Genomic DNA, 26285 nt, shown 5'->3' with positions numbered 1-26285 from the left:
CGACCGGTAGGAGGCCACGGGGAAGACCCAGGACACGTTGGGAAGACTATGTGTCAGGTTCAAACGCTGAGGGCTATATAAATAAACATTGATTGATTGATTGATGACATCTATTAAACAAGACAAGAGGCAAAGAATTAAACAGAGACAGAATTCAATTTGGACTCAATATATTGAGGAGAGTCGCCCGGACATTGTATCTTTCTACAATCTCCAGCAAGCTCTGCCCAAAGATTGCACTCTCCTCCTTTATTTCACTTTCTCCCCCCACATGACCACAGCTGCTTCCAGAGGGAAGTGGGTCGTAAACAGCGTTGCCTTTGGTTACCGAACAGTTCAAAAAGAGGTCGTAAAATAGTTCAAAAAGAGTTTGTCTGGAAATTGGGCAGATCCTGTCATCTCTCCGCTTTGAAGTCCCAGTGGAGTTTTACAAGCCTTCTTCTTGGTACATTTCAAAGACAGCCCCTGTCCTTTTGCCTGGAACTCATTTCAACACAAAGTTTTTTGTGATAACTTACAATTATTGTAACACTATGTCTCCCGGCTGGCCTGGGAACGCCTCGGGATCCCCCGGGAGGAGCTGGACCAAGTGGCTGGGGGAGAGGGAAGTCAGGTCTTGACATTCTCCCCCCACCTGACCACAGCTGCTTCCAGAGGGAAGTGGGTCGTAAACAGCGTTGCCTTTGGTTACCGAACAGTTCAAATGGAGAGGTCGTAAAATAGTTAAAAAAGAGTTCCATAAAATAATTCAAAAAGAGTTTGTCTGGAAATTGGGCAGATCCTGTCATCTCTCCGCTTTGAAGTCCCAGTGGAGTTTTACAAGCCTTCTTCTTGGTACGTTTCAAAGACAGCCTCTGTCCTTTTGCCTGGAACTCATTTCAACACAAAGTTTTTTGTGATAACTTACAATTATTCTAACACTATGTCTCCCGGCTGGCCTGGGAACGCCTCGGGATCCCCCGGGAGGAGCTGGACCAAGTGGCTGGGGGAGAGGGAAGTCAGGTCTTGACATTCTCCCCCCACCTGACCACAGCTGCTTCCAGAGGGAAGTGGGTCGTAAACAGCGTTGCCTTTGGTTACCGAACAGTTCAAATGGAGAGGTCGTAAAATAGTTAAAAAAGAGTTCCATAAAATAATTCAAAAAGAGTTTGTCTGGAAATTGGGCAGATCCTGTCATCTCTCCGCTTTGAAGTCCCAGTGGAGTTTTACAAGCCTTCTTCTTGGTACGTTTCAAAGACAGCCTCTGTCCTTTTGCCTGGAACTCATTTCAACACAAAGTTTTTTGTGATAACTTACAATTATTCTAACACTATGTCTCCCGGCTGGCCTGGGAACGCCTCGGGATCCCCCGGGAGGAGCTGGACCAAGTGGCTGTGGGAGAGGGAAGTCTGGGTTTCCCTGCTTAGGCTGCTGCCCCCGCGACCTGACCTCGGATAAGCGGAAGAAGATGGATGTATTTTGAATCCTCCTTTCACGCGGCAACAGCCGAGCCCGGGTCTAAAATGCTTCCTTCTGTGCTCTGGTCTGACTAACGAGGGTCTCGGGCGGCCTGAAAAAGCGCTCGGAAATGAATGATCTTGAAATGAAAGGTAATCAATATGGTGGCTCCCGGGGATGTGGGGGGGAAGTGAAGTGCATGGGGGTGATGAATGGTGGGTTAAAAAGGAAGAGTATTCATCAGGTGCAGGAAAGTAGACTGCGTCATGTTACGTATTGCACCTTCAAGTAGCTACACGGTCAGCAAGCACCCAATCATCCATCCATTTTCTACCGCTTGTCCCTTTCGGGGTGGGGTGTGTGCTGGAGCCTATCCCAGCTGAGCTCGGGCGGTAGGACAAGTCACCATCTATACTCACACACTAGGGCCAATTTAGTGTTGCCAATCAACTTATCCTCAGGTGCTGGTCTTTGGCGTCCATTTCTCCCGTTCTGTGGGGGTTTCTGGCCCGACTATGGTGCAAAGGCGCCCCCTAGCGAGAATAAGCTGGCACAACTCACCAAGTCATGTTTTATTCATGTAGACCAGTCATTGTCATTGAGGGCCACATTGCACACTGCAAACACTGACATCTAAGTAAGATGAAATATGTCAAATAAAGCTGATATTTGCTTATTTTCTGTCTGATAAGATAATTCTTCTCACTAAGCAGATTTTATGTTACAAACCCCGTTTCCATATGAGTTGGGAAATGGTGTTAGATGTAAATATAAACAGAATACAATGATTTGCAAATCCTTTCCAAGCCATATTCAGTTGAATATGCTACAAAGACAACATATTTCATGTTCAAACTCATCAACTTTATTTTTTTTTTTGCAAATAACTTAGAATTTCGTGGCTGCAACACGTGCCAAAGTAGTTGGGAAAGGGCATGTTCACCACTGTGTTACATGGCCTTTCCTTTTAACAACACTCAGTTTTGGTTTGGGAAGTGAGGAGACACATTTTTGAAGTGGAATTCTTTCCCATTCTTGCTTGATGTACAGCTTAAGTTGTTCAACAGTCCGGGGGTCTCCCTTCTCACATTGCAGGTGCCACACATTTTCAATGTCTGGACTACAGGCAGGCCAGTCTAGTACCTGCACTCTTTTACTAAGAAGCCACGCTGTTGTAACACGTGGCTTGGCATTGTCTTGCTGAAATAAGCAGGGGCGTCCATGATAACAACATATGTTGCTCCAAAAGCTGTATGTACCTTTCAGCATTAATGGTGCCTTCACAGATGTGTAAGTTACCCATGTCTTGGCCACTAATACACCCCCATACCATCACACATGCTGCCTTTTACACTTTGCACCTAGAACAATCCGGATGGTTCTTTTCCTCTTTGGTCCGGAGGACACGACATCCACAGTTTCCAAAAACAATTTGAAATGTGGACTCGTCAGACCACAGAACACTTTTCCACTTTGTATCAGTCCATCTTAGATGAGCTCAGGCCCAGCGAAGCCGACGGCGTTTCTGGGTGTTGTTGATAAACGGTTTTCACCTTGCATAGGAGAGTTTTAACTTGCACTTACAGATGTAGCGACCAACTGTAGTTACTGACAGTGAGTTTCTGAAGTGTTCCTGAGCCCATGTGGTGATATCCTTTACACACTGATGTGGCTTGTTGATGCAGTACCGCCTGAGGGATGGAAGGTCACGGGCTTAGCTGCTTACCTGCAGTGATTTCTCCACATTCTCTTTGATGATATTACGGAGCGTAGATGGTGAAATCCCTAAATTCCTTGCAATAGCTGCTTGAGAAAGGTTGTTCTTAAACTGTTCAACAATTTGCTCAGGCATTTGTTGACAAAGTGGTGACCCTCGCCCCATCCTTGTTTGTGAATGACTGAGCATTTCATGGAATCTACTTGTATACCCAATCATGGCACCCACCTGTTCCCAATTAGCCTGTTCACCTGTGGGATGTTCCAAATAAGTGTTGGATGAGCATTCCTCAACTTTATCAGTATTTATTGCCACCTTTCTCAACTTCTTTGTCACGTGTTGCTGCCATCAAATTATAAAGTTAATGATTATTTGCACAAAAAAAATGTTTATGAGTTTGAACATGAAATATGTTGTCTTTGTAGCATATTCAACTGAATATGGCTTGAAAAGGATTTGCAAATCATTGTATTCTGTTTATATTTACATCTAACACCATTTCCCAACTCATATGGAAACGGGGTTTGTACTTTTTTAAAGTAATAATTTCTTGTTTCAAGCATGTAAAAAAAAGTATGTCTCATAATTAAAACAGATGACAGCCAAATGGACTCTGCTGTTTTATTTCCAATGAAACAATAGAAAATACGTACCGTATTTTCCGCACTATAAGGCGCACCTCCAATTTTCTCAAAAGCTGACAGTGCACCTTATAATCCGGTGCGCCTTATATATGGACCAATATTGAGCCACAACAGGTCTCGCAACTACGGGATGCACAACGTAACCCCAGCCTCTACTGTAGCGTCTATTCTATGCACCTTATAATGCGCTGCGCCTTATATATGAACAAAGTTTTAAAACAAGGCCATTCATTGAAGGTGCGCCTTATAATCCGGTGCGCCTTATAGTGCGGAAAATACGGTACTCATATAGTAGTACACTTGTTATTAGTGAGAATATACTTATTTTAAGGTATTTTTGGGTTCATTGAAGTTAGCTAATTTGACTTGTTTTGGAAAGCCAAATTTTCTTGTTCTATTGGCAGATCATTTTGCTTAGTTCAAATAAAATACCCCAAATTTTTGTATTTTTTTTTCTTGTTTTTGAACACTGACTTTTTGCAGTAATGGCTGCTTTCAGAGGGCCGCTTTTTTACAAATTAATTAATATTATGCATGCAGGTAATAACCTGTGATTAATCATGATTCATCGAAATGCATTTGATTATTATATATTTTTTTATGTATAACTTAAACATAAATAAAGGTAACAAGCAGATATTTAACTATTTGTTTTTATCTCACAAAAATAGTTTTGCAATTCAGTATATAATAATATAATTGGCATGATCAGATAAGATTAAAGTTTTAAATATGCTTTTTTTTTTCTGTCAAAATTAAAAAGAGTAAAAATGACCAAAAAAAACAACCAAGTATTTTATTGAAAGACGATTTTTTTCCATGCTTTGGCGGGCCACATAAAATGATGTAGAAGAACTGGCCCCCGGGCCTTGAGTTTGACACTTGTGATGTAGAGCAAAGGTGTCAAAGTCATTTTAGCTCAGGGGCCGCATGGAGGAAAATCTGTGCACACGCGGGCCGGACTATTAAAATCATGGCATTCAAAGTAAAAAAATAAAGAAAAAATCAGATTATTTTCTTTGTCTTACTTTGGCTGGAAACACATTCTGAAAATATTACAATAAAAATATAGAAAAAAATACCGGCAGTGGTAAAGTTTAGATCCACGAAGAAAGTGAATGTTTATTACTGAATACATTTACATATGCATAAAAATGTGTTTACTTTTGTATTTCAAAAAAATAATGAATGAACCCTTGTGTAATGTTTATATTGTTGTTACTCAGCCAGCGTTTGTGGCTGAGTAACAACAAATTTGATTCTGTCTCTGTTTAATTCCTTGCTTCTTGTCTTGTTTAATAGCTGTCATCAGTGTTTGAACCTGGCAGTTAGATATCATTTTTGAATACGATTCAAATCAAGCGTGGGATTATTAATTCAGTGTTCATATTTGAGTGGAAAAATTGGGTCGAGGAACCCGAGGCATTAAAAGCCAAATAAATTTGGCTTTTAATGCCTCACAATCAAACACTTTTATGTTAAAATACTGAACAGATGTTTACCTTATCCCAATTACAATTTTCCCGGTCTTTATTTGTGTCCGCCTTTTGCGACGTGTGGATTTTCTCTGTGCGAGTATGATTTAAGACACTTCCTGCACGTCGCCTGTGCCTCTGCACCCTGGGGGTCCAGCCCTAACAGACTGGCTTGTTTGTCACGTGCAATGTTTGGCTGTGTTGATAACCGAGACAAAATATACCAAAAGTGAGGCGTATGGAAAAACCCAAGTGCCAAAGCTAACATGAGACAGCTCAGCATATATGACGCAACATTGTTTTATCATGTTTAATGTGTCAAAGTGACCCCCATAATCCTTCTGTTTTCTGTAAAAAAAACATTGGAGACCCAGTGTCGCCCTTTTGTTCAGTCTTTAAATGTTCCAAATAAATACCAGGAGTGCACATCTATTTACACTTGTAGGTGAGCTGCTTGCGGTGGAAGTGGATCCACGCCGGCGCCACCACCAGACCCGACAGGTAGCCAAATATGGCGCCCAGGCTGCAGGAAACTGGCCAAACCTAAACAAAACAGTACAAAAAAAAGTATTGTATACTCAGTTACCAGCACACTGCAAAAAGTGAAATCTTTTTTTTTTTTTTTTTTTTTTTTTTTTTTAATAATGTCCTGCCCAGCTTCTCGGGCAAATCATATAGTAGATGTAGATGCCCATATCGTGAAAAAGTGAAATCTAAGTAAGATGAAATATCTCAAATAAGGGTGATATTTGCTTATTTTCTGTCTGATAAGATCATTCTTCTCACTAAGCAGATTTTATGTTAGAGTGTTTTACTTCTTTTAAGGGTTTTGGTCCTAAATGATGTCAGTAAGATATTACAGCTTGTTGCTGACATTTGATGAGCTATATTGAGTAAAACATGCTTGAAACTAGAATATCAACTGTTGCAAAGCTGTGTCATCAACACTCACAAGTAGAAAACTACTTTTTTAAAGTCATCATTTCCTAATTCAAGCATGAAAAAACAAATCATGACTTTGACACAATTGTGTCTCATAATTAAAACAGATGACAGCCAAATGGACTTTGCTGTTTTATTTTCAATGAAACAATACAAAACACGTACTCATATAGTAGTACAGTTGGCACAGTACAGTAAACTGACAGTTAATATTTAAACATTTAACATTTCTAACAATTTTGAACAGAAATAGTTCATGCACATTTAGATTAATTCTTCAAAATTACAATTAAATTTTTTTGGGCCGGGCTGTATATATGCGCACTAATTGACTGAAAGAGCACGCACTTGGCGCGATGATGGGATGTTGTCGATGGAAAAATGCATTTTTAGACCATATGATTAGCCTGAGCGGCTAGGAGACCCCGAGAGTAACAAGCGCTTGCTTTGTTGCCTTTCCATTAACAACAATAAACTAGTTTTTAGTGTAAGTTTGCTGGTTTCAAGAAATGTAATGCCGAGCGCAGTGTTTCCCACACATTCATTTATTTGTGAATTACGTCCGCCACAATTAAAAAAAATTTAAACATTTATTTATTTATTTATTTATTTTTTGTCCTGTCCAGCTTCTCAGGCAAATCATATAGTTGATGTAGATGCCCATATAGGCTGTTCACATTTACTTTACAAAAGAGAAGTGTAGGATACTTCTCTTGTTGCCTTATTTGTATTTGACCACTACTGTTTTCTGTTTATTTGTTACTGACTGTGGCAGGACACCTCTGCCTCTGTTTCACTTTATGTTGCTGGTAAATAATATGCTTGTAGTAGTAGGCTAAAGTTAAATTATTCAGTATGAACTAATTAAAGGGGCAGAGCTTTAAGAGACATTTTAGCTTTTATATTTTGTAAGATATATTTTTTGTAAGAACCACAATTAATAAATATATTTCAGTGAGTAACTTATTGCGTGGTCAACGTGCAACACACACACACACACACACACACACACACACACACACACACACACACACACACACACACACAGCCAGCCGACAGCGTTGTCACTTTTCCTGAACAGCAATCTGAGACTTCAGTCAAGTGTGACGACATATCTGGAGTACACTAAAGGTGTGATGGTGTCACACATTTGTGTAGATCATTTTTCCAAGTTCATTTTCTCAGGGAACTGTCTTTCGTTTGCAGGTTTATAGGACAAGGAAATCCTAGTTTATTGTGGTAAGGAAATGATTGACTTTGCTTCAGAGGAGTGTTATAAGTTTACTTCCACAAAGAGGTTTGAAACATAACATTGTTATGAATAAATGTTTTTTTAAGCTTTTTCTACCAAGACTTTTTTTTTGAGGAATAAGAAAAGTGAAAATGTGTATATTTTTGTTTATATTTAATTTATTTTTCATATTTATGTTATTTATTTTAATTTTACTTTTATTATATATTGACCATAATGAACGTGGTATAAATGGTCTGTATTTGTCTTGTGATTTGTCTTAAATGATAACAATAGTAGGGATGTCCGATAATGGCTTTTTGCCGATATCCGATATTCCGATATTGTCCAACTCTTTAATTACCGATACCGATATCAACCGATACCGATATCAACCGATATATGCAGTCGTGGAATTAACACATTATTATGCCTAATTTGGACAACCAGGTATGGTGAAGATAAGGTACTTTTTTTAAAAATTAGTAAAATAAGATAAATAAATTAAAAACATTTTCTTGAATAAAAAAGAAAGTACAACACTATAAAAACAGTTACATAGAAACTAGTAATGAATGAAAATGAGTAAAATGAAGTGTTAAAGGTTAGTACTATTAGTGGAGCAGCAGCACGCACAATCATGTGTGCTTACGGACTGTATCCCTTGCAGACTGTATTGATATATATTGATATATAATGTAGGAAGCAGAATATTAATAACAGAAAGAAACAACCCTTTTGTGTGAATGAGTGTAAATGGGGAAGGGAGGTTTTTTGGCTTGGTGCACTAATTGTAAGTGTATCTTGTGTTTTTTATGTTGATTTAATAAAAAAAACCACCAAAAAAAAACCCGATACCGATAATAAAAAAAACGATACCGATAATTTCCGATATTACATTTTAACGTATATATCGGCCGACATCTCTAAACAATAGTAATAATATTTTTGACAGACAAAAATTGCCAATAAGAAATTAATGGTATCGGTATCGGTATCGATGAAAATGCAAGAAAAAGTATCGGTATCGTATCGAATCCTAAAAGTGTGGTATCGCCCATCCCTAGTTGGCAAGTATGTTTAAGTTTGAGAATTTTCCACCAAGCATACTTGCTTTGTTGGTGTTACAAATGGCCACATTCCTTAGAAGGAGTTCGGCCGAGTCCACCCTGAGTGCCGTTTGAGTGATTGTTTACCTGAGCCCGTGTTTAGTTTGCGACCAAATGTGACGAGTCTGCAACCGTAACTAAGGTAACGAAATATGGCACGTTTGATGTTGTGTTAATCGATACCCGGGAGCACAGACGGAATTCGGTCAGTGCCTAAAAAAGTACTGAATTCGGTACCCAGCTCTAGTTGCAGACTGACCTGCCAAGGCCTGTCCCAGTCCAGAGGAATCGGGAAAGCTCCCACCCAAGCTCCCACCACCGTAAGGGCCACAGTGATCTGGAGACAGGTGTCCCACACGGACATGGCGCTGGAGGCACAAAGCAGGACCGGTTTCAACCCACAAGTTCAACAAAAGGGATGCTTTTGAGGGCTCACCCGTGGCGACTGAACACTCGGATCCAGGCCTGGACGTTTGGTCCGAGGACGCAGAGACACCTCAGGGTGGTGAGGGAGGACAGCAGCACGGCCAGAGAGAAGGTCTCCACCGCCGACCTGGGAAGGTAGACAAAGTTTGCGTTCATGCGGTGACAAATGTTGGGAAAGAAAGTGTTGGGAGTGCAGGCGGTGTGTCTATTCCTGCACAAAGCGGGACACTCACTCGATCAGCGGGGCGCCGTAGAGAACCACGACTGTGTGGAAGAACAAGCAGGACAGGAAGAAGTACAAACAGGAACGGAACAACCTTGACAGCTGCACAAAGAACAGAACCGGTGCTAAAAACAACAATAAACAACAGGCAATGTTGGCGTCAACGCACTTTTTGTGTCTTTTTACGCATTGGAATCAGAAAGGATGCATTTCCGGAAGTCCGCGCATCCCATATTTTTTATTTTTTTTACCAACCCCGCCTTCTCTGGGTTAAAACTCCGGTTTGATTTCCGCCGGTGTTTTGTTTTGTTTATATTTGCCTGTGGAGGGAGAGTGTGATCAGCGTGCCCGCAGGAGCAAAGGTCACCGCCTCTGTCGATGGTGTTGAGGGCGGCGCACCATCGGATGTGCTGACGGCGAGACACAGCTGGCAGGTGATTAGATTTCACAGGTGGTACGCGGTAATCTAATCACCTGTTGTCTTGAACAGTGAGCAGCCGGGAGCAGAGAGGGAGAGAGGATACAGACGTGACTGAAAGGTCACGTTCTGCGAACCAAAAAGACTTTGATAAAAACATATGTGCATTAAAACGTTGTTAAGTTTGGCTCCTGTGAAGTGTCTGTCAGTGGGACCGCTAGGAAGCGACATCCACATTGCAGATGTTGTGCCAAAATGTGATTGCCTGCCAAAAATGGATTTCCTTCGCGGGAGCGCGCACCGCTCGCTAAACCTGCATTGCTTGGCTTCGTCTGTCCACAGCGGATTACTACGTGTAAGACAAACACTTTATCTTCGTGTTTATTGTAAGGCTACGTGTTCGACATTATTTAAGCCTTTATTGTGTCCGGAAAATGACAGTTTGCCTTTTCTGCTGTATTAATGACATTTAAAGGACTATTGTTAGTCCGATGTTGATGTGATAAAACCTCTTTCTTGTTTGGAAGATACATGCAATTGTAACTGTTATTTCTTTGTGCACAAAATAAATATTTGTAAAGTGTTTGGATGTATTCATTTATGTAAAATGTTCATTAAATGTAATATTTCCTGACAAAAAGTGATTCAACGTAATATTTTGATATTTACACATCGCATATTTGACTAGAATACCCTTATGAGCATTACATATATCAGAATAAAGTACCTACTGTACTGTTTACTGGTTAAAATATCCTTTACAAAGCTAAAAACTACCCAAACGACCATTTTGATGCTGCCAAAAATGTATTTCAAGTAATATTTTGATACTGACACATCTCATCTCTGCATAGTTTACTAGAATACCCTTATGAGCATTACATATATCCAAATGAAGTACCTACTGTACTGTTTACTTGTTGAAATACCCTTCAAATCTATTTTTGGCAGCAGCAAAGTGGTCATTTGGGTAGATTTGAGCTTTTTAAAGGGTATTTCAACAAGTAAACAGTACAATAGGTACTTTATTTTGATATATGTAATGCTCATAAGGGTATTCTAGTAAACCAGTGTTTCCCACACATTCATTTATTTGTGGCGGCCCACCACGAAAGAATTACGTCCGCCACAAATAAAAATATATATATATATATATTTTTTTTTTTGTCCTGTCCAGCTTCTCAGGCAAATCATATAGTTGATGTAGATGCCCATATAGGCTGTTCACATTTACTTTACAAAAGGGAAGTGTAGGATACTTCTCTTGTTGCCTTATTTGTATTTGACCACTACTGTTTTCTGTTTATTTGTTACTGACTGTGGCAGGACACCTCTGCCTCTGTTTCACTTTATGTTGCTGGTAAATAATATGGTTGTAGTAGTAGGCTAAAGTTAAATGATTTAGTATGCACTAATTAAAGGGGCAGAGCTTTAAGAGACATTTTAGCTTTTATAAGATATATTTTTTGTAAGAACCACAATTAATAAATATATTTCAGTGAATAACTTATTGTTCAAATTTGTATATAAATATGTACATAAAGTGTTATAATTATATTGTAAAATGGATGGATGGATGGACGTTTAAAACAAAACTGTTATTATTAATTAGTAAGTATACATTTTTCAAACCTTTTTAGAGAAAATCATATCATTGTAGTAAATTATGCAAATTACTCGATGATGTCATGGTGACCACGCCCGTAGCCACGCCCCCACCGCCACAGGTATCTTGGCAGTTAATGGGAAACACTGTATTATCAAATATAATGCATTGCGAGAATCGATTCTGAATCGAATCGTCACCCAAGGAATCGAATCGAAACGTTAGGTGCCCACAGATTCACAAGCTTTTAAGCCACATTTCTCCTTAGATCCTGACCTTGTATCCCAACGTGTGCTTCTTGGTCGGCGGGGAGATGCCGAGCAGCCAGAAGATGGCGACACTGACCGAGGTGACCGCCCCGGACACCGAGTAGAGCCACAGAAGGTGGGTTCCATACACCGAGAACCCCGGTACGACAGCAGCGGGCACCACGGTCGCCACGAACACCGAAGCGGCGATGATGGCGTGGGTGCTCGCCATGGCTCGGATCTCGTGGTCCCACATTGCGGTCAGCGTGAGCGTCGATTGAGAGGAAACAATAAAAAAGTACCAAAAAGTTCAATTAAGATTTACAAATGAAAAAAACAAACAAGGAATGAGCAGAGAAGTGCAGCGTCCATTGACGGTTTCACCTGACTTCCGTCAACATGGAGTCGGGTGAACTTCCTTTTTAATTTCACAATTAAAGTTCCATGTCAAAAAACAAATACAAAATACATAAATATATATAACTACCAAATACACGTATGTATTATTTTTTAACAGTAAAAGTAACACATTATTATGTTTTGCCGATTATTTCAAACGTCAAACTGAAACCGGAAGCAGCTGCTTTTATCGCCGAGGGCTGAGTGACGGATTTGTCAGCCAATCAAACACTAGAGCCTGGTCACATTGTCCCATCCGATGAGCAGATGAGATGAAACAATACAAAAGTACCAAAAAGTTAAATTAAGATTTACTAATGAAAAAAACAAAGAAGGAATGAGCAGAGAAGCGCAGCGTCCATTGACGGTTTCCCTTGACTTCCGTCAACATGGAGTCGGGCAAACTTCCTTTTTAATTTCACAATTAAAGTTCCATGTAAAAAAAAAACAAAGAAAACATAAATACATATACAACTACCAAATACACGTATTTATTATTTTTAACAGTAAAAGTAATACATTATTATGTTTTGCCGATTATTTCAAACGGCAAACTGATACCGGAAGCAGCTGCTTTTATTGCCGAGGGCTGAGTGACGGATTTGTCAGCCAATCAAACATTAGAATTTTGTCACATTGCCCAATCCGATGAGCAGATGTAATGAACAACCGGAAGTTTACAAATTACAGCACTCAAGCTAGTGACGACCTCAGGCCTCCATAGTCTGGTGATATCAATTCCACAATTTAGAGCGAACTCCTCTGCAAATAAAGAAGGAAACATGGTCTGTGAGAAGTGTAAGTTAACGACACATAAAATCCTATCTGTCGTCAAATCTTCTTTGTTTTTGCGAACGACGTATCGTCTTCGTGTGCTAAAGCTATGGTGTCTGCTAGCTTGAATTACTCAGTCCTACTTGTTATTTCACCTCATATAATTGTCTCCCTAAGTATATTGTATGTTTATCTCAGAGTGGCTCTTTTTCTCATCTTTTATTATAGGCGAGAAGAAGCTTGGGAGAGTCATAACGCCTGACACCTGGAAGGATGGAGCACGAAACACGATTGGTAAACAGTGGCTGAAATTCAGTAAAATGTAGAGATGTCCGATAATGGCTTTTTTTTGCCGATATTGCGATATTGTCCAACTCTTAATTACCGATTCCGATATCAACCGATACATACAGTCTTGGAATTAACACATTATTATGCCTAATTTTGTTGTGATGCCCCGCTGGATGCATTAAACAATGTAAAAAATAAATCAACTCAAGTTATGGAAAAAAATGCCAACATGGCACTGCCATATTTATTATTGAAGTCACAAAGTGCATTTATTTTTTTTAACATGCCTCAAAACAGCAGCTTGGAATTTGGGACATGCTCTCCCTGAGATAATCCTGATACCGACTACAACTATGGGAAGTATTATGCTTTGACTTTCACAAAGTGCATTCTTTTTTTTCTTTTTTTTAAACATGCCTCAAAACAACAGCTACAAAAACAATGAAGGCACACAGCTTCAGTCCAGAGTATACTAGAGTAATAAAGTAAACAATAACATAGTCCTCCTTTAGTGCAAGACTGCCTGGCATACTGTATAACAGGAAATTATAAACTGGGCTCAATCTGAACAGCCGATATGGGCATCTACATCAACTATATGATTTGCCTGAGAAGCTGGACAGGACAAAAAATAAAATAAATTATTTTTAAAACCGATACCGATAATTTCCGATACTACATTTTAAAGCATTTAGAGATGTCCGATAATATCGGACTGCCGATATTATCGGACATCTCTAGTAAAAAGTAGTGTTTCCCTTTACACTTGCAACGAAGAAAAACATTTGTGTTCTTATCTCACGTAAGGATTGAATGATAGGCAAATTTCCCTTTTGGTATCAGCTCGTTAGTGCAAACTGGACTAAAGTGACCACCGACCAACAAGGGTCTTTTTTCCATTTACCTGAGTACAGGTGTGAACCCTCTGTATGGAGGTTAATTTGTGTCTTACTTTTTTTTTTTACACTGAATTTATATAGTTACATTTATTGCATTTGAATTTTGTGAACTGAATTGTTTTGTATCAAATTATGCTGACAATTTGTAAACAATTTGCTACTCCGTACCCAGCAGGGACAAGACATTGATACAACGTTGATTTTACATACATGTCCTTTAAAAGTGACTTTGAAACAACTTTGCAAAATAGTTTTATATGTAAGGTGAGAGGGAGGGAAATGACCAAATGTCAATGGTCAAATCAACGTCACAACCTGACATTAAATAAACGTTGTCAAAAAGTATGTTGTTTTAATGTTGTGTTTGTATTGTAAAATGTTGGTTGGAAAATGACCAAAATTCAATGGTTAAATCAATGTCAGAACCCAACATTAATTAAATGTTGTCAAAAAGCTTCTTTTTTTTTAGCAAAACGTGTGTGTGTTTAAAAATTCAGTGTTTTCAAACTTGACACCTCATTGGCTGGTTCTGAGACAGGCTCGTTTGCTTCAGTCTAGGGTTGTACGGTATACCGGTATTAGTATAGTAACGTGATACTAATGAATCATATTCGGTACTATACCGCCATGACATTTTTTTTATGAGCAGAGGAGCATGTTCGGCAGCGCACAATCACGGAGTACTTACAAGCAGACACAGCGTGTAGACAAAAAAGGGCGAACGGACGCATTTTGTCTTAAAAACTAGAGATAAAGGTAAAGCTATAACACTGAAACACCCTCAGGAAAAGGTGCTTTAAGACATGGCTAGCTAGCTAGCGGCTAAAGTCCATCCGCAGTCTGCAGTGTTGTAGCTACTTCTGAATCACTAATCCTTGTCTCCATGGCGACAAATAAAGTACGTTTCTTACAAGTATCATCCCTGCAGGACGAGGAATAGCTAAACATGCTTCACTACACACCGTAGCTCACCGCCGTCACAATGTAAACAAACGCCATGGGTGGATCTACACCTAACATCCACTGTAATGATACCAAGTACAGGAGCGTATCTAGTCAAAACTACTATGATTACATCAATATTTTTTAGCATCACAAAATCTTTTTTTGTTTTTTTAAAATTCATAGTATGTTTATAAACTCAGGAAATATGTCCCTGGACACATGAGGACTTTGAATGTGTCCAATTAATGATCTTGTAACTACTTGGTATCGGATTGATGCCCAAATTTGTGGAATCATCCAAAACTTATGTAAAACATCCAAACAGAAGAATAAGTGATTATTACATTTTAACAGAAGTGTAGATAGAACATGTTAAAAGAGAAAGTAAGCAGATATTAACAGTAAATGAACAAGTAGGTTAATAATTAATTTTCTATCGCTTGTCCTTAATAATTTTGACAAAATAATAGAATGGAAAATGACACAATATGTTACTGCATATGTCAGCAGACTAATTAGGAGCCTTTGTTTGCTTACTTAATACTAAAAGACAAGTTGTTTTGTATGTTCACTATTTTATTTAAGGACAAACTTGCAATAAGAAACTTGTGTTTAATGTACCCTAAGATTTTTTGTTAAAATAAAGCCAATCATGCAATTTTTTGTGGTTCCCTTTATTTAGAAAAGTACCGAAAAGTATCGAAATACATTTTGGTAGCCGTACCAAAATATTGGTATCGGGACAACACTACTTCAGTCTTAATTTACCGGAAGTGAGTATTGCTTTTTGAAGCGGCAAATTTTTCTACACTGAATTTTTATGCACTGAATTTTCAAACACTTCATTTTTGAACACTGAATTTTAAAACACATTCATATAGCTGACACATTTTTTTTCCAACTAAATTGCCAGCAAGATTTGATGTAAAAAATTCAGTTCACAAAATTCAAATGCAAAAAATTAAGTGTTAAAAGAAAGCTTTCGTAATAAAGACACAAGACCTCCATACTTTGTTGTGTAAAAATTCCAAAATGACATGCTATGTACCACACCAGGAAGTTGGATCATAAAAAAAAAGGTTGTGAAACCCCTGTGCACAGTTTTCCACACTGTTATTTAGGTTCCCAACATAATATTGCAAGTGTTCTATAGATGCCGTCACGCTTAATAACAGCATTGTATGATTTCCCACCTATGTCCGTGTCCCTTTAAGGACGTACACAACACATGTCCATCCTGTTACCTGCACCACACTGATTTAATGCAACCTTACTGAGAACTCTCTGATGATGATCCTCTTCATTGCTTCCAGAGAGTGGTGGTCGCAAGAGGAATGAAAACAAGTTGCTGACTTCTAAGAAAGCCAGGTGAGTTGTCACGTTTTGATTGATTGATTGAAACTTTTATTAGTAGATTGCACAGTGCAGTACATATTCCTTACAATTGACAACTAAATGGTAACACCCAGATAAGTTTTTCAACTTGTTTAAGTCGGGGTCCATGTAAATCAATTCATGGTACAAATATATATAGGGGTGTAACGGTACGTGTATTTGTATTGAACCGTTTCGGTACGGGGGTTCCGGTTCGGTTCGGAGGTGTACCGAACAAGTCTCCACACGGACATATTAAGTAGCGTAACGCACGTTGTGTAAACAATGCACACCGAGGCACAACACACGGCATGCTAGCAGCTAACGGGCTAGGATAGACTGACCATACGTCCTCTTTTCACCGGACATGTCCTCTTTTGCGGAGCTGTCAGGGCGGAGCTTCTTAAATGCCTCAAATGTCCGGCATTTTGAGTTAGGGTTGCGTGTATTTTCAATGTACGTTCAGGGTTAAGAAGGGGTTAAAAACAAAACAAACAGCAGCATTGGTGAGGGAGGGGCAGAGACGGAGAGAGCGAGAGAGTTATGATAAACGTGCATGCGTCGCCTTTTTATCCATAGATTTATCAGATTAAATTTTTTATTATCTATAGCAGGGGTGTCAAAAGTGTGCCCTGGAGGCCATTTGCGGCCCACAGCTAATGTTTTAAAGGCCCACGGCACATTCTAAAAATAGTATTCAAATAAACAAAAACATAACAAAAGTGAAATAAAAAAACTTAAAGGTTAAATGTAATTTAGAAAAAGTTGCAATGTTGACTAATAAAACAAAGCTGTTTTTTTTTTCTTTCAAACTGTCATTGCTCAAAACATAATATTGAATCAAAATCAATGTTAATATGAATTATTGACCTATCTAAGGTTCCGATTACTTCACATCAAATATTCCACTAAGAAAAATATTTTTGGTGGAAGATTTTGCAAATTTGGTAAATAAATAACCCAAAAATTTATATTTTGTTGTTTTCTTACTGTACCGAAAATGAACCGAACCGTGACCTCTAAACCGAGGTACGTACCGAACCAAAATTTTTGTGTACCGTTACACCCCTAAATATATACTATCAGCATAATACAGTCATCGCACAAGTTAATCATCAGAGTATATACATTTAATTATTTACATTATTTACAATCCGGGGGGTGGGGTGTAGGTTTGGTTGATATCAGCACTTCAGTCATTAACAATTACAAACCCCGTTTCCATATGAGTTGGGAAATTGTGTTGGATGTAAATATAAACGGAATACAATGATTTGCAAATCCTTTTCAACCAATATTCAGTTGAATATGCTACAAAGACAACATATTTGATGTTCAAACTGATAAACTTTTTTTTTTTTGCAAATAATCATTAACTTTAGAATTTGATGGCAGCAACACGTGACAAAGAAGTTGGGAAAGGTGGCAATAAATACTGATAAAGTTGAGGAATGCTCATCAGTCACTTATTTGGAACATCCCACAGGTGTGCAGGCTAATTGGGAACAGGTGGGTGCCATGATTGGGTATAAAAACAGCTTCCCAAAAAATGCTCAGTCTTTCACAAGAAAAGATGGGGCGAAGTACACCACTTTGTCCACAACTGCGTGAGCAAATAGTCAAACAGTTTAAGAACAACGTTTCTCAAAGTGCAATTGCAAGACATTTAGGGATTTCAACATCTACGGTCCATAATATCATCAAAAGGTTCAGAGAATCTGGAGAAATCACTCCACGTAAGCGGCATGGCCGGAAACCAACATTGAATGACCGTGACCTTAGATCCCTCAGACGGCATTGTATCAAAAACCGACATCAATCTCTAAAGGATATCACCACATGGGCTCAGGAACACTTCAGAAAACCACTGTCACTAAATGCAGTTTGTCGCTACATCTGTAAGTGCAAGTTAAAGCTCTACTATGCAAAGCGAAAGCCATTTATCAACAACACCCAGAAACGCCGCCGGCTTCTCTGGGCCCGAGATCATCTAAGATGGACTCATGCAAAGTGGAAAAGTGTTCTGTGGTCTGACGAGTCCACATTTCAAATTGTTTTTGGAAATATTCGACATCGTGTCATCCGGACCAAAGGGGAAGCGAACTATCCAGACTGTTCTAGGCGCAAAGTTCAAAAGCCAGCATGTGTGATGGTATGGGGGTGCATTAGTGCCCAAGACATGGGTAACTTACACATCTGTGAAGGCACCATTAATGCTGAAAGGTACATACAGGTTTTGGAACAACATATGCTGCCATCTAAGTGCCGTCTTTTTCATGGACGCCCCTGCTTATTTCACATTCAGCACGTGTTACAACAGCGTGGCTTCGTAAAAAAAGAGTGCGGGTACTTTCCTGGCCCATCTGCAGTCCAGACCTGTCTCCCATCGAAAATGTGTGGTGCATTATTAAGCGTAAAATACGACAGCCGAGACCCCGGAATGTTGAACGACTGAAGCTCTACATAAAACAAGAATGGGAAAGAATTTCACTTTCAAAGTTTCCTCAGTTTCCAATCGTTTATTGAGTGTTGTTAAAAGAAAAGGCCATGTAACACAGTGGTGAACATGCCCTTTCCCAACTACTTTGGCACGTGTTGCAGCCATGAAATTCTAAGTTATTATTTGCAAAAAAAAAAATAAAGTTTATGAGTTTGAACATCAAATATGTTGTCTTTGTAGTGCATTCAATTGAATATGGCTTGAAAAGGATTTGCAAATCATTGTATTCCGTTTATATTTACATCTAACACAATTTCCCAACTCATATGGAAACGGGGTTTGTATATCATCTGAGAAATGGACATTGAAACAGTGTCTGTCTGACTTCGTGGGACATGTACAGCGAGCAGTGAATGTCACGTCCTATCTTGAGGATGGGCGTATAATTCTTTTTGCCTCGTTTGACCACACACACGCTTATCCCTTTCTTTGATCTGCAACTTCTCCACGGTTGCAAATGTCAATTCTTCATGCATCAAACGCATTGTTCCATCTCCGATGAGTTCAGTTCAGCAAGGCGTCTCGCTTTCAGGTTCGACCCGTATGGCAAGGCGGGCTTCGCCACATGCAGGATCTGCAAGAGCTCCGTCCATCAGTCGGGGTCCCATTACTGCCAAGGCTGCGCCTACAAGAAAGGTTGGTGTCGCTGGAGTTACAGTTGTTTAAAGCGAGGCCGTGTGGCACATGCTTTTCATTCCGTCTGGGTTGTGTTTTTGGTTTTTTTTGCCTTTGGGAAAATGGTTCTGGTCATAATGCATTAAGCACACTTGTGGGAACTTGGATAAATACAAAACAAATTTAAAACCACTGTGTTAATTTAGTTATTTCACTTAAAAGGAGCTTCCTTTCCCTCACTCAGGGACCCGTGTGAAGTTGGCCCTCCTTACCATTTAGAAAATGATTAAAATAACGCTGCCATTTGTTTGTGCTGTAAAAATTTCCAGTGTTTCCCACATATTCATTCATTTGTTGCGGCCTGCCACGAAATAATTACTTCCGCCACAAATAGATAATTTATTTATTTATTTTTTATTTTATTTATTTTATTTTTATTTTTTTGTCCTGTCCAGCTTCTCAGACAAATCATATAGTTGATGTAGATGCCCATATAAGCTGTTCACATTTACTTTACAAAAGAGAAGTGTAGGATACTTCTCTTGTTGCCTTATTTGTATTTGACCACTACTGTTTTCTGTTTATTTGTTACTGACTGGCAGGACACCTGTGCCTCTGTTTCACTTTATGTTGCTGGTAAATAATATGCTTGTAGTAGTAGGCTAAAGTTAAATTATTTAGTATGCACTAATTAAAGGGGCAGAGCTTTAAGAGACATTTTAGCTTTTATATTTTATAAGATATATTTTTTGTAAGAACCACAATTAATAAATATATTTCAGTGAATAACTTATTGTTCAAATCTGTATATATGTATATATGTACATAAAGTGTTGTAATTATATTGTAAAATGGATGGATGGATGGATGGACGTTTAAAACAAAACTGTTATTATTAATTAGTAAGTATACATTTTTTTAGCCTTTTTAGAGAAAATCATATCATTGTAGTAAATTATGCAAATTACTCGATGATGTCATGGAGACCACGCCCATATTCACGCCCCCACCGCCACAGGTATCTTGGCAGTTTATGGGAAACACTGATTTCTGTTTGTGCCGTTATAGCCTTTAAGTCACTCCGAAATACATTTTCTGACTAGAGATGTTATTCAGACCCCCAACCTTGTCTTTTTTTGTTAGTGCTACGTTTGTGCTTCAAAAATGTTTTTTTTCTTACAAAACCCAAAACCAGTGAAGTTGGCACGTTGTGTAAATGGTAAATAAAAACAAAATACAATGGTTTCCTGCTGGCCCCACTATGGACTGGACTTTCGCTGATGTGTTGGATCCACTGTGTACTGGACTTTCACAATATTATGTCAGACCCACTCGACATCCATTGCTTTCAGTCTCCCCTAGAGGGGGGGGGGGGGGGGTTACCCACATATGCGGTCCTCTCCAAGGTTTCTCATAGTCATTCACATCGACGTCCCACTGGGGTGAGTTTTTCCTTGCCCGTATGTGGGCTCTGTACCGAGGATGTCGTTGTGGCTTGTGCAGCCCTTTGAGACACTTGTGATTTAGGGCTATATAAATAAACAGTGATTGATTGATTGATTGAATACAATGATTTGCAAATCCTTTTCAACCTATATTCAATTGAATAGACTGCAAAGACAAGATATTTAATGTTCAAACTGAAAAAGTTTTTTTTTTTTGCAACTAATCATTAACTGAGAATTTAATGGCAGCAACACATTACAAAAAAGTTGTCACAGGGGCATTTTTACCACTGTGTTACATGGCCTTTCCTTTTAACAACACTCAGTAAACGTTTGGGAACTGAGGAGACACATTTTTCAAGCTTCTCAGGTGGAATTCTTTCCAATTCTCGCTTGATGTACAGCTTAAGTTGTTCAACAGTCCAGGGTCCCCATTGTGGTATTTTAGGCTTCATAATGCACCACACATTTTAAATGGGAGACATGTCTGGACTACAGGCAGGCCAGTCTAGTACCCGCACTCTTTTACTATGAAGCCACGTTGATGTAACACGTGGCTTGGCATTGTCTTGCTGAAATAAGCAGGGGCGTCCATGATAACGTTGCTTGGATGGCAACATATGTTGCTCCAAAAGCTGTATGTACCCTTCAGCATTAATGGCGCCTTCACAGATGTGTTAGTTACCCATGTCTTGGGCACTAATACACCCCCATACCATCACACATGCTGCCTTTTACACTTTGTGCCTATAACAATCCGGATGGTTCTTTTCCTCTTTGTTCCGGAGGACACGGCGGCCACAGTTTCCAAAAACAATTTGAAATGTGGACTCGTCAGACCACAGAACACTTTTCCACTTTGTATCAGTCCATCTTAGATGAGCTCAGGCCCAGCGAAGCCGGCGGCGTTTCTGGGTGTTGTTGATAAATGGCTTTCGCTTTGCATAGTAGAGTTTTAACTTGCACTTACAGATGTAGCGACAAACTGTAGTTACTGACAGTGGTTTTCTGAAGTGTTCCTGAGCCCATGTGGTGATATCCTTTACACACTGATGTCGCTTTTTGATGCAGTACCGCCTGAGGGATCGAAGGTCCGTAATATCATGGCTTACGTGCAGTGATTTCTCCACATTCTCTGAACCTTTTGATGATATTACGGAGCGTAGATGCTGAAATCCCTAAATTCCTTGCAATAGCTGCTTGAGAAATGTTGTTCTTAAACTGTTTGACAATTTGCTCAGGCATTTGTTCACAAAGTGGTGACCCTCGCCCCATCCTTGCTTGTGAATGACTGAGCATTTCATGGAAGCTGCTTTTATACCCAATCATGGCACCCACCTGTTCCCAATTAGCTTCTTCACCTGTGGGATGTTCCAAATAAGTGTTTGATGAGCAGTCCTCAACTTTCTCTGTCTTTTTTGCCACTTGTGCCAGCTTTTTTTAAACATATTGCACGCATCAAATTTCAAAAGAGCTAATATTTGCAAAAAAATAAAGTTTTCCAGTTCGAACATTAAATATCTTGTCTTTGCAGTCTATTTAATTGAATGTAAGTTGAAAAGGATTTGCAAATTATTGTATTTAGTTTTTATTTACCATTTACACAACGTGCCAACTTCACTGGTTTGTAAAATATTTATGGTAACAATTTAAAGTTTTGATGTAATTAATGTGTTATTATTCATAACCCCCCAGCCTTGTCAAAATCTCCCCAAACTTGTCCCATTTGTTTGTGCTACCTTTGCTCTGCAAAATATTTTTTTCCGTTATATTTTTTCTGTTATCAACGGTTTATAGTGTTTATGTTACTAACGGGTTATTATCCATAACCAGCCCCCCCACCTTGTTAAAATCTCCCCAAACTTCTCCCATTCGTTTGTGCCACATTTGTGCGCACCAATTTTGTCCTACTTTCTGGCTTCGCTCCGTTTTGTTGCCAAGGAAGAGAATCAACTGATGCTGTGGTCATAACACTAGTGACGTGTGTGTGTCTGTGTGTGTGTGTGTGTGTGTGTGTGTGTGTGTGTGTGTGTGTGTGTGTGTGTGTGTGTGTGTGTGTGTGTGTGTGTGTGTGTGTGTGTGTGTGTGTCTGTGTGTGAGTCTGGTCACATTGCGGTCCAACACAAATGCTGGCTTGAGTGTACGCACAACAAAACTCACATTGTCCAAACTTTCTGCAATCTTAAGATCTTCAAAAGATAAAAAAAAAAATTGTGACATTTATTTTGTCGACTCACATGTTAATCTTTTTATTCATTTATTTTTTTTAAATCCTCTGCCCCAGGAATCTGCGCAATGTGTGGCAAGAAAGTCCTGGACACCACAAACTACAAGCAGACGTCAGTGTGACGGTCACACCATGACGCTCATCCAGGCATATGTTTGTCACATGTGGTACACTTTCACTCATTTGTTTTTGTTATTAAGAGAGCGAAAGCAGGATTGTAGTCTTGTGGTCTTGTTTCATGTATTGAATGGATCTCTCAGAATGAAACTAGCATCACGTCACAGCTTTTATTTAGTTGAGCTTTTCCGTTTCTTTTGTTCCTTTTCGTGATTTGGACATGTCTGTGAATTGTGAAGTGTCTTTTATGAGTAAACTGGAACTTTTCAGTTCAAAAATGGATGAATGACCTGTCAGACGTTGGAAAATATGCAAGGTTTAACACTTCTTTCAGCTAAAAAGCAGTATGGCAGTTGTGTTCCATCATATAGTGCCAAAGTAAACCAGTTTTGCATGTGCAGAGTACCATATTTCCTCTAATAGTGGCACGGAGCCTTTATGTACTCGATTTCAGGCGTTTATTTGTGGCTTTTCCAGTTCATCGGTTGGTCAGCAGGGTAGTTTGCACTTGCTCCACGGCCGTGAAAGCATGCTTTTTTGTTATTTGCATGCTTTATCATTGGAGGGTGAAGGTGGCATAATGACGTAATTGCAGAATTTGCATATTAGGCCATGACATAATTGCAAAAAACATGAAAATCAAAACAAATATGTTAAGTGCTCCAAACAAGCTTTCTACTGTGCTCTGCAGCAACCTGGCAGTAACGTGTAGTGTAAGAGTTTTGTGATTTGCGACTGACAGGGAAACTGTGATTGTGACAGGCTGAGTCTTTACGGTGTGCGTGCGGACAAGACGGTTGCGTTAACTGATGTCATTTTGTCGCGGTTGCGGTCGACAGTAGCCTGTTTTGTTTTTTTGCAATAAAGAGATTGGTGATCCATCACTTCCTCGTCATTCTTACGTCTGGGGAGATGTTACAGTGCCACAAGATGGCGCAACATACAAATGTAGTGTAGCGTCCTGACAAAGGTAGCTACTGGCTAGCTAGCACAGCCATTCATAGCGTTTTTGATTGATTGATTGATTGATTGAGACTTTTATTAGTAGATTGCACAGTACAGTACATACACTACCGTTCAAAAGTTTGGGGTCACATGTAAATGTCCTTATTTTTGAAGGAAAAGCACTGTACTTTTCAATGAAGATAACTTTAAACTAGTCTTAACTTTAAAGAAATACACTCTATACATTGCTAATGTGGTAAATGACTATTCTAGCTGCAAATGTCTGTATAGAGGCCCATTTCCAGCAACTATCACTCCAGTGTTCTAATGGTACAATGTGTTTGCTCATTGGCTCAGAAGGCTAATTGATGATTAGAAAACCCTTGTGCAATCATGTTCACACATCTGAAAACACTTTAGCTCGTTACAGAAACTACAAAACTGACCTTCCTTTGAACAGATTGAGTTTCTGGAGCATCACATTTTTGGGGTCAATTAAACGCTCAAAATGGCCAGAAAAAGAGAACTTTCATCTGAAACTCGACAGTCTATTCTTGTTCTTAGAAATGAAGGCTATTCCACAAAATTGTTTGGGTGACCCCAAACTTTTGAACGGTAGTGTATTCCATACAATTGACCACTAAATGGTAACACCCAAATACGTTTTTCAACTTGTTTAAGTCAGGGTCCACGTTCATTCATATTTTTTTTTCATTTATTTATTTATTTCAGGCAATGACATAAAGAAGTACAAGTTGACAAAACATAGTAATATAAATTAATATAGTGCATGATTGTCCAGTTTTGCCTGAAAGGGAGTGGGAAGAAGATAACTTATTTAATCCCACCCCCAGTTCTCCGTTCAGTGATTATTCACATGAGTTTCACTGTTACTTTGTTCAAGGATTATAATACAGATGTTGTATCATAGTGGCATTACTACAGGTAACAATAATTATTACACTGTAACAATAATTTGTATCAACAATGTAGGAATAATGAATATACTAACAATGGTAAAGACAACATAGCAACAATGGTAATAGACAACATAGCAATAATGATAAGGAAACATTGAGCACATGTTAAAGGCCTACTGAAAGCCACTACTAGCGACCACGCAGTCTGATAGTTTATATATCAATGATGAAATCTTAACATTGCGACACATGCCAATACGGCCGGGTTAACTTATAAAGTGACATTTTACATTTCCCGGCAAACTTCTGGCTGAAAACGTTTCGATATGATGACGTGTGCGCGTGACGTCAACGGTTGAAGCGGAAGTATTCGGAGCCCATTGAATCCAATACAAAAAGCTCTGTTTTCATCTCAAAATTCCACAGTATTCTGGACATCTGTGTTGGTGAATCTTTTGCAATTTGTTTAATGAACAATGGAGACTGCAAAGAAGAAAGTTGTAGGTGGGATCGGTGTATTAGCGGTGGACTACAGCAACACAACCAGGAGGACTTTGAGATGGATAGCAGACGCGCTAGCCGCCGACCTCACCTTGACCTCCTCCGTCTCCGGGCCGCCGACCGCATCGGTGATCGGGTGAAGTCCTTCGTCGTACCGTCGATCGCTGGAACGCAGGTGAGCACGGGTCTTGATAAGCAAATGAGAGCTGGCGTAGGTGGAGCGCTAATGTTTTTAGCATAGCTCTGTCGAGGTTCCGTAGCTAAGTTAGCTTTAATGGCGTTGTTAGCAACAGCATTGCTAAGCTTCGCCGAGCTGGAAAGCATTAACCGTGTAGTTACATGTCCAGAGTTTGGTAGTATTGTTGATCTTCTGTCTATCCTTCCAGTCAGGGACTTATTTGTTTTGTTTCTATCTGCAGTTAAGCCCGATGCTATCACGTTAGCTTAGTAGCTAAAGTGCTTCACCGATGTATTGTCGTGGAGATAAAAGTCACTGTGAATGTCCATTTCGCGTTCTCGACTCTCATTTTCAAGAGGATATAGTATCCCAGGTGGTTTAAAATACAAATCCGTGATCCACAATAGAAAAAGGAGAGAGTGTGGAATCCAATGAGCCAGCTTGTACCTAAGTTACGGTCAGAGCGAAAAAAGATGCGTTCTGCACTGCACGCTAGTCCTTCACTTTCACGTTCCTCATCCACAAATCTTTCATCCTCGCTCAAATTAACGGGGTAATCGTTGCTTTCTCGGTCCGAATCTCTCTCGCTGCTGGTGTAAACAATAGGAAAATGTGAGCAGCCCTTCCTCCGGTGTCGTCACGCTACCTCCGGTAGGGGCAAGGCTTTTTTTTAATCAGA

At 39.4% G+C, this 26285-nt stretch overlaps 2 protein-coding genes across 2 annotated transcripts; one reads left to right on the top strand and one right to left on the bottom strand.

Annotated features, from left to right (window-relative positions):
• Positions 1-4502: 4502 nt before the first annotated feature.
• pigf (phosphatidylinositol glycan anchor biosynthesis, class F) lies at positions 4503-12341 on the bottom strand. The gene is made up of 5 exons (XM_062054819.1): positions 11505-12341; positions 9215-9306; positions 8992-9108; positions 8815-8923; positions 4503-5816 (listed from the first exon to the last, which is right to left on the bottom strand). The coding sequence occupies exons 1-5, from the start codon at positions 11730-11732 to the stop codon at positions 5703-5705; spliced, it is 660 nt and encodes a 219-aa protein (XP_061910803.1). The 5' UTR covers positions 11733-12341; the 3' UTR covers positions 4503-5702.
• Positions 12342-12547: 206 nt separating this feature from the next.
• cript (cysteine-rich PDZ-binding protein) lies at positions 12548-23946 on the top strand. Its single transcript, XM_062054817.1, has 5 exons — positions 12548-12673; positions 12878-12943; positions 16098-16152; positions 19191-19294; positions 23003-23946. Exons 1-5 carry the CDS (start codon positions 12658-12660, stop codon positions 23065-23067), a joined length of 306 nt encoding a protein of 101 aa, XP_061910801.1. The 5' UTR covers positions 12548-12657; the 3' UTR covers positions 23068-23946.
• The last annotated feature ends 2339 nt before the right edge of the window (positions 23947-26285 follow it).

The sequence above is a fragment of the Entelurus aequoreus genome, linkage group LG08 (assembly GCF_033978785.1).
Source record: "Entelurus aequoreus isolate RoL-2023_Sb linkage group LG08, RoL_Eaeq_v1.1, whole genome shotgun sequence".
Classification (NCBI taxonomy): Eukaryota; Metazoa; Chordata; class Actinopteri; order Syngnathiformes; family Syngnathidae; genus Entelurus; species Entelurus aequoreus.
This window is presented reverse-complemented; position numbering and strand designations above follow the sequence as displayed.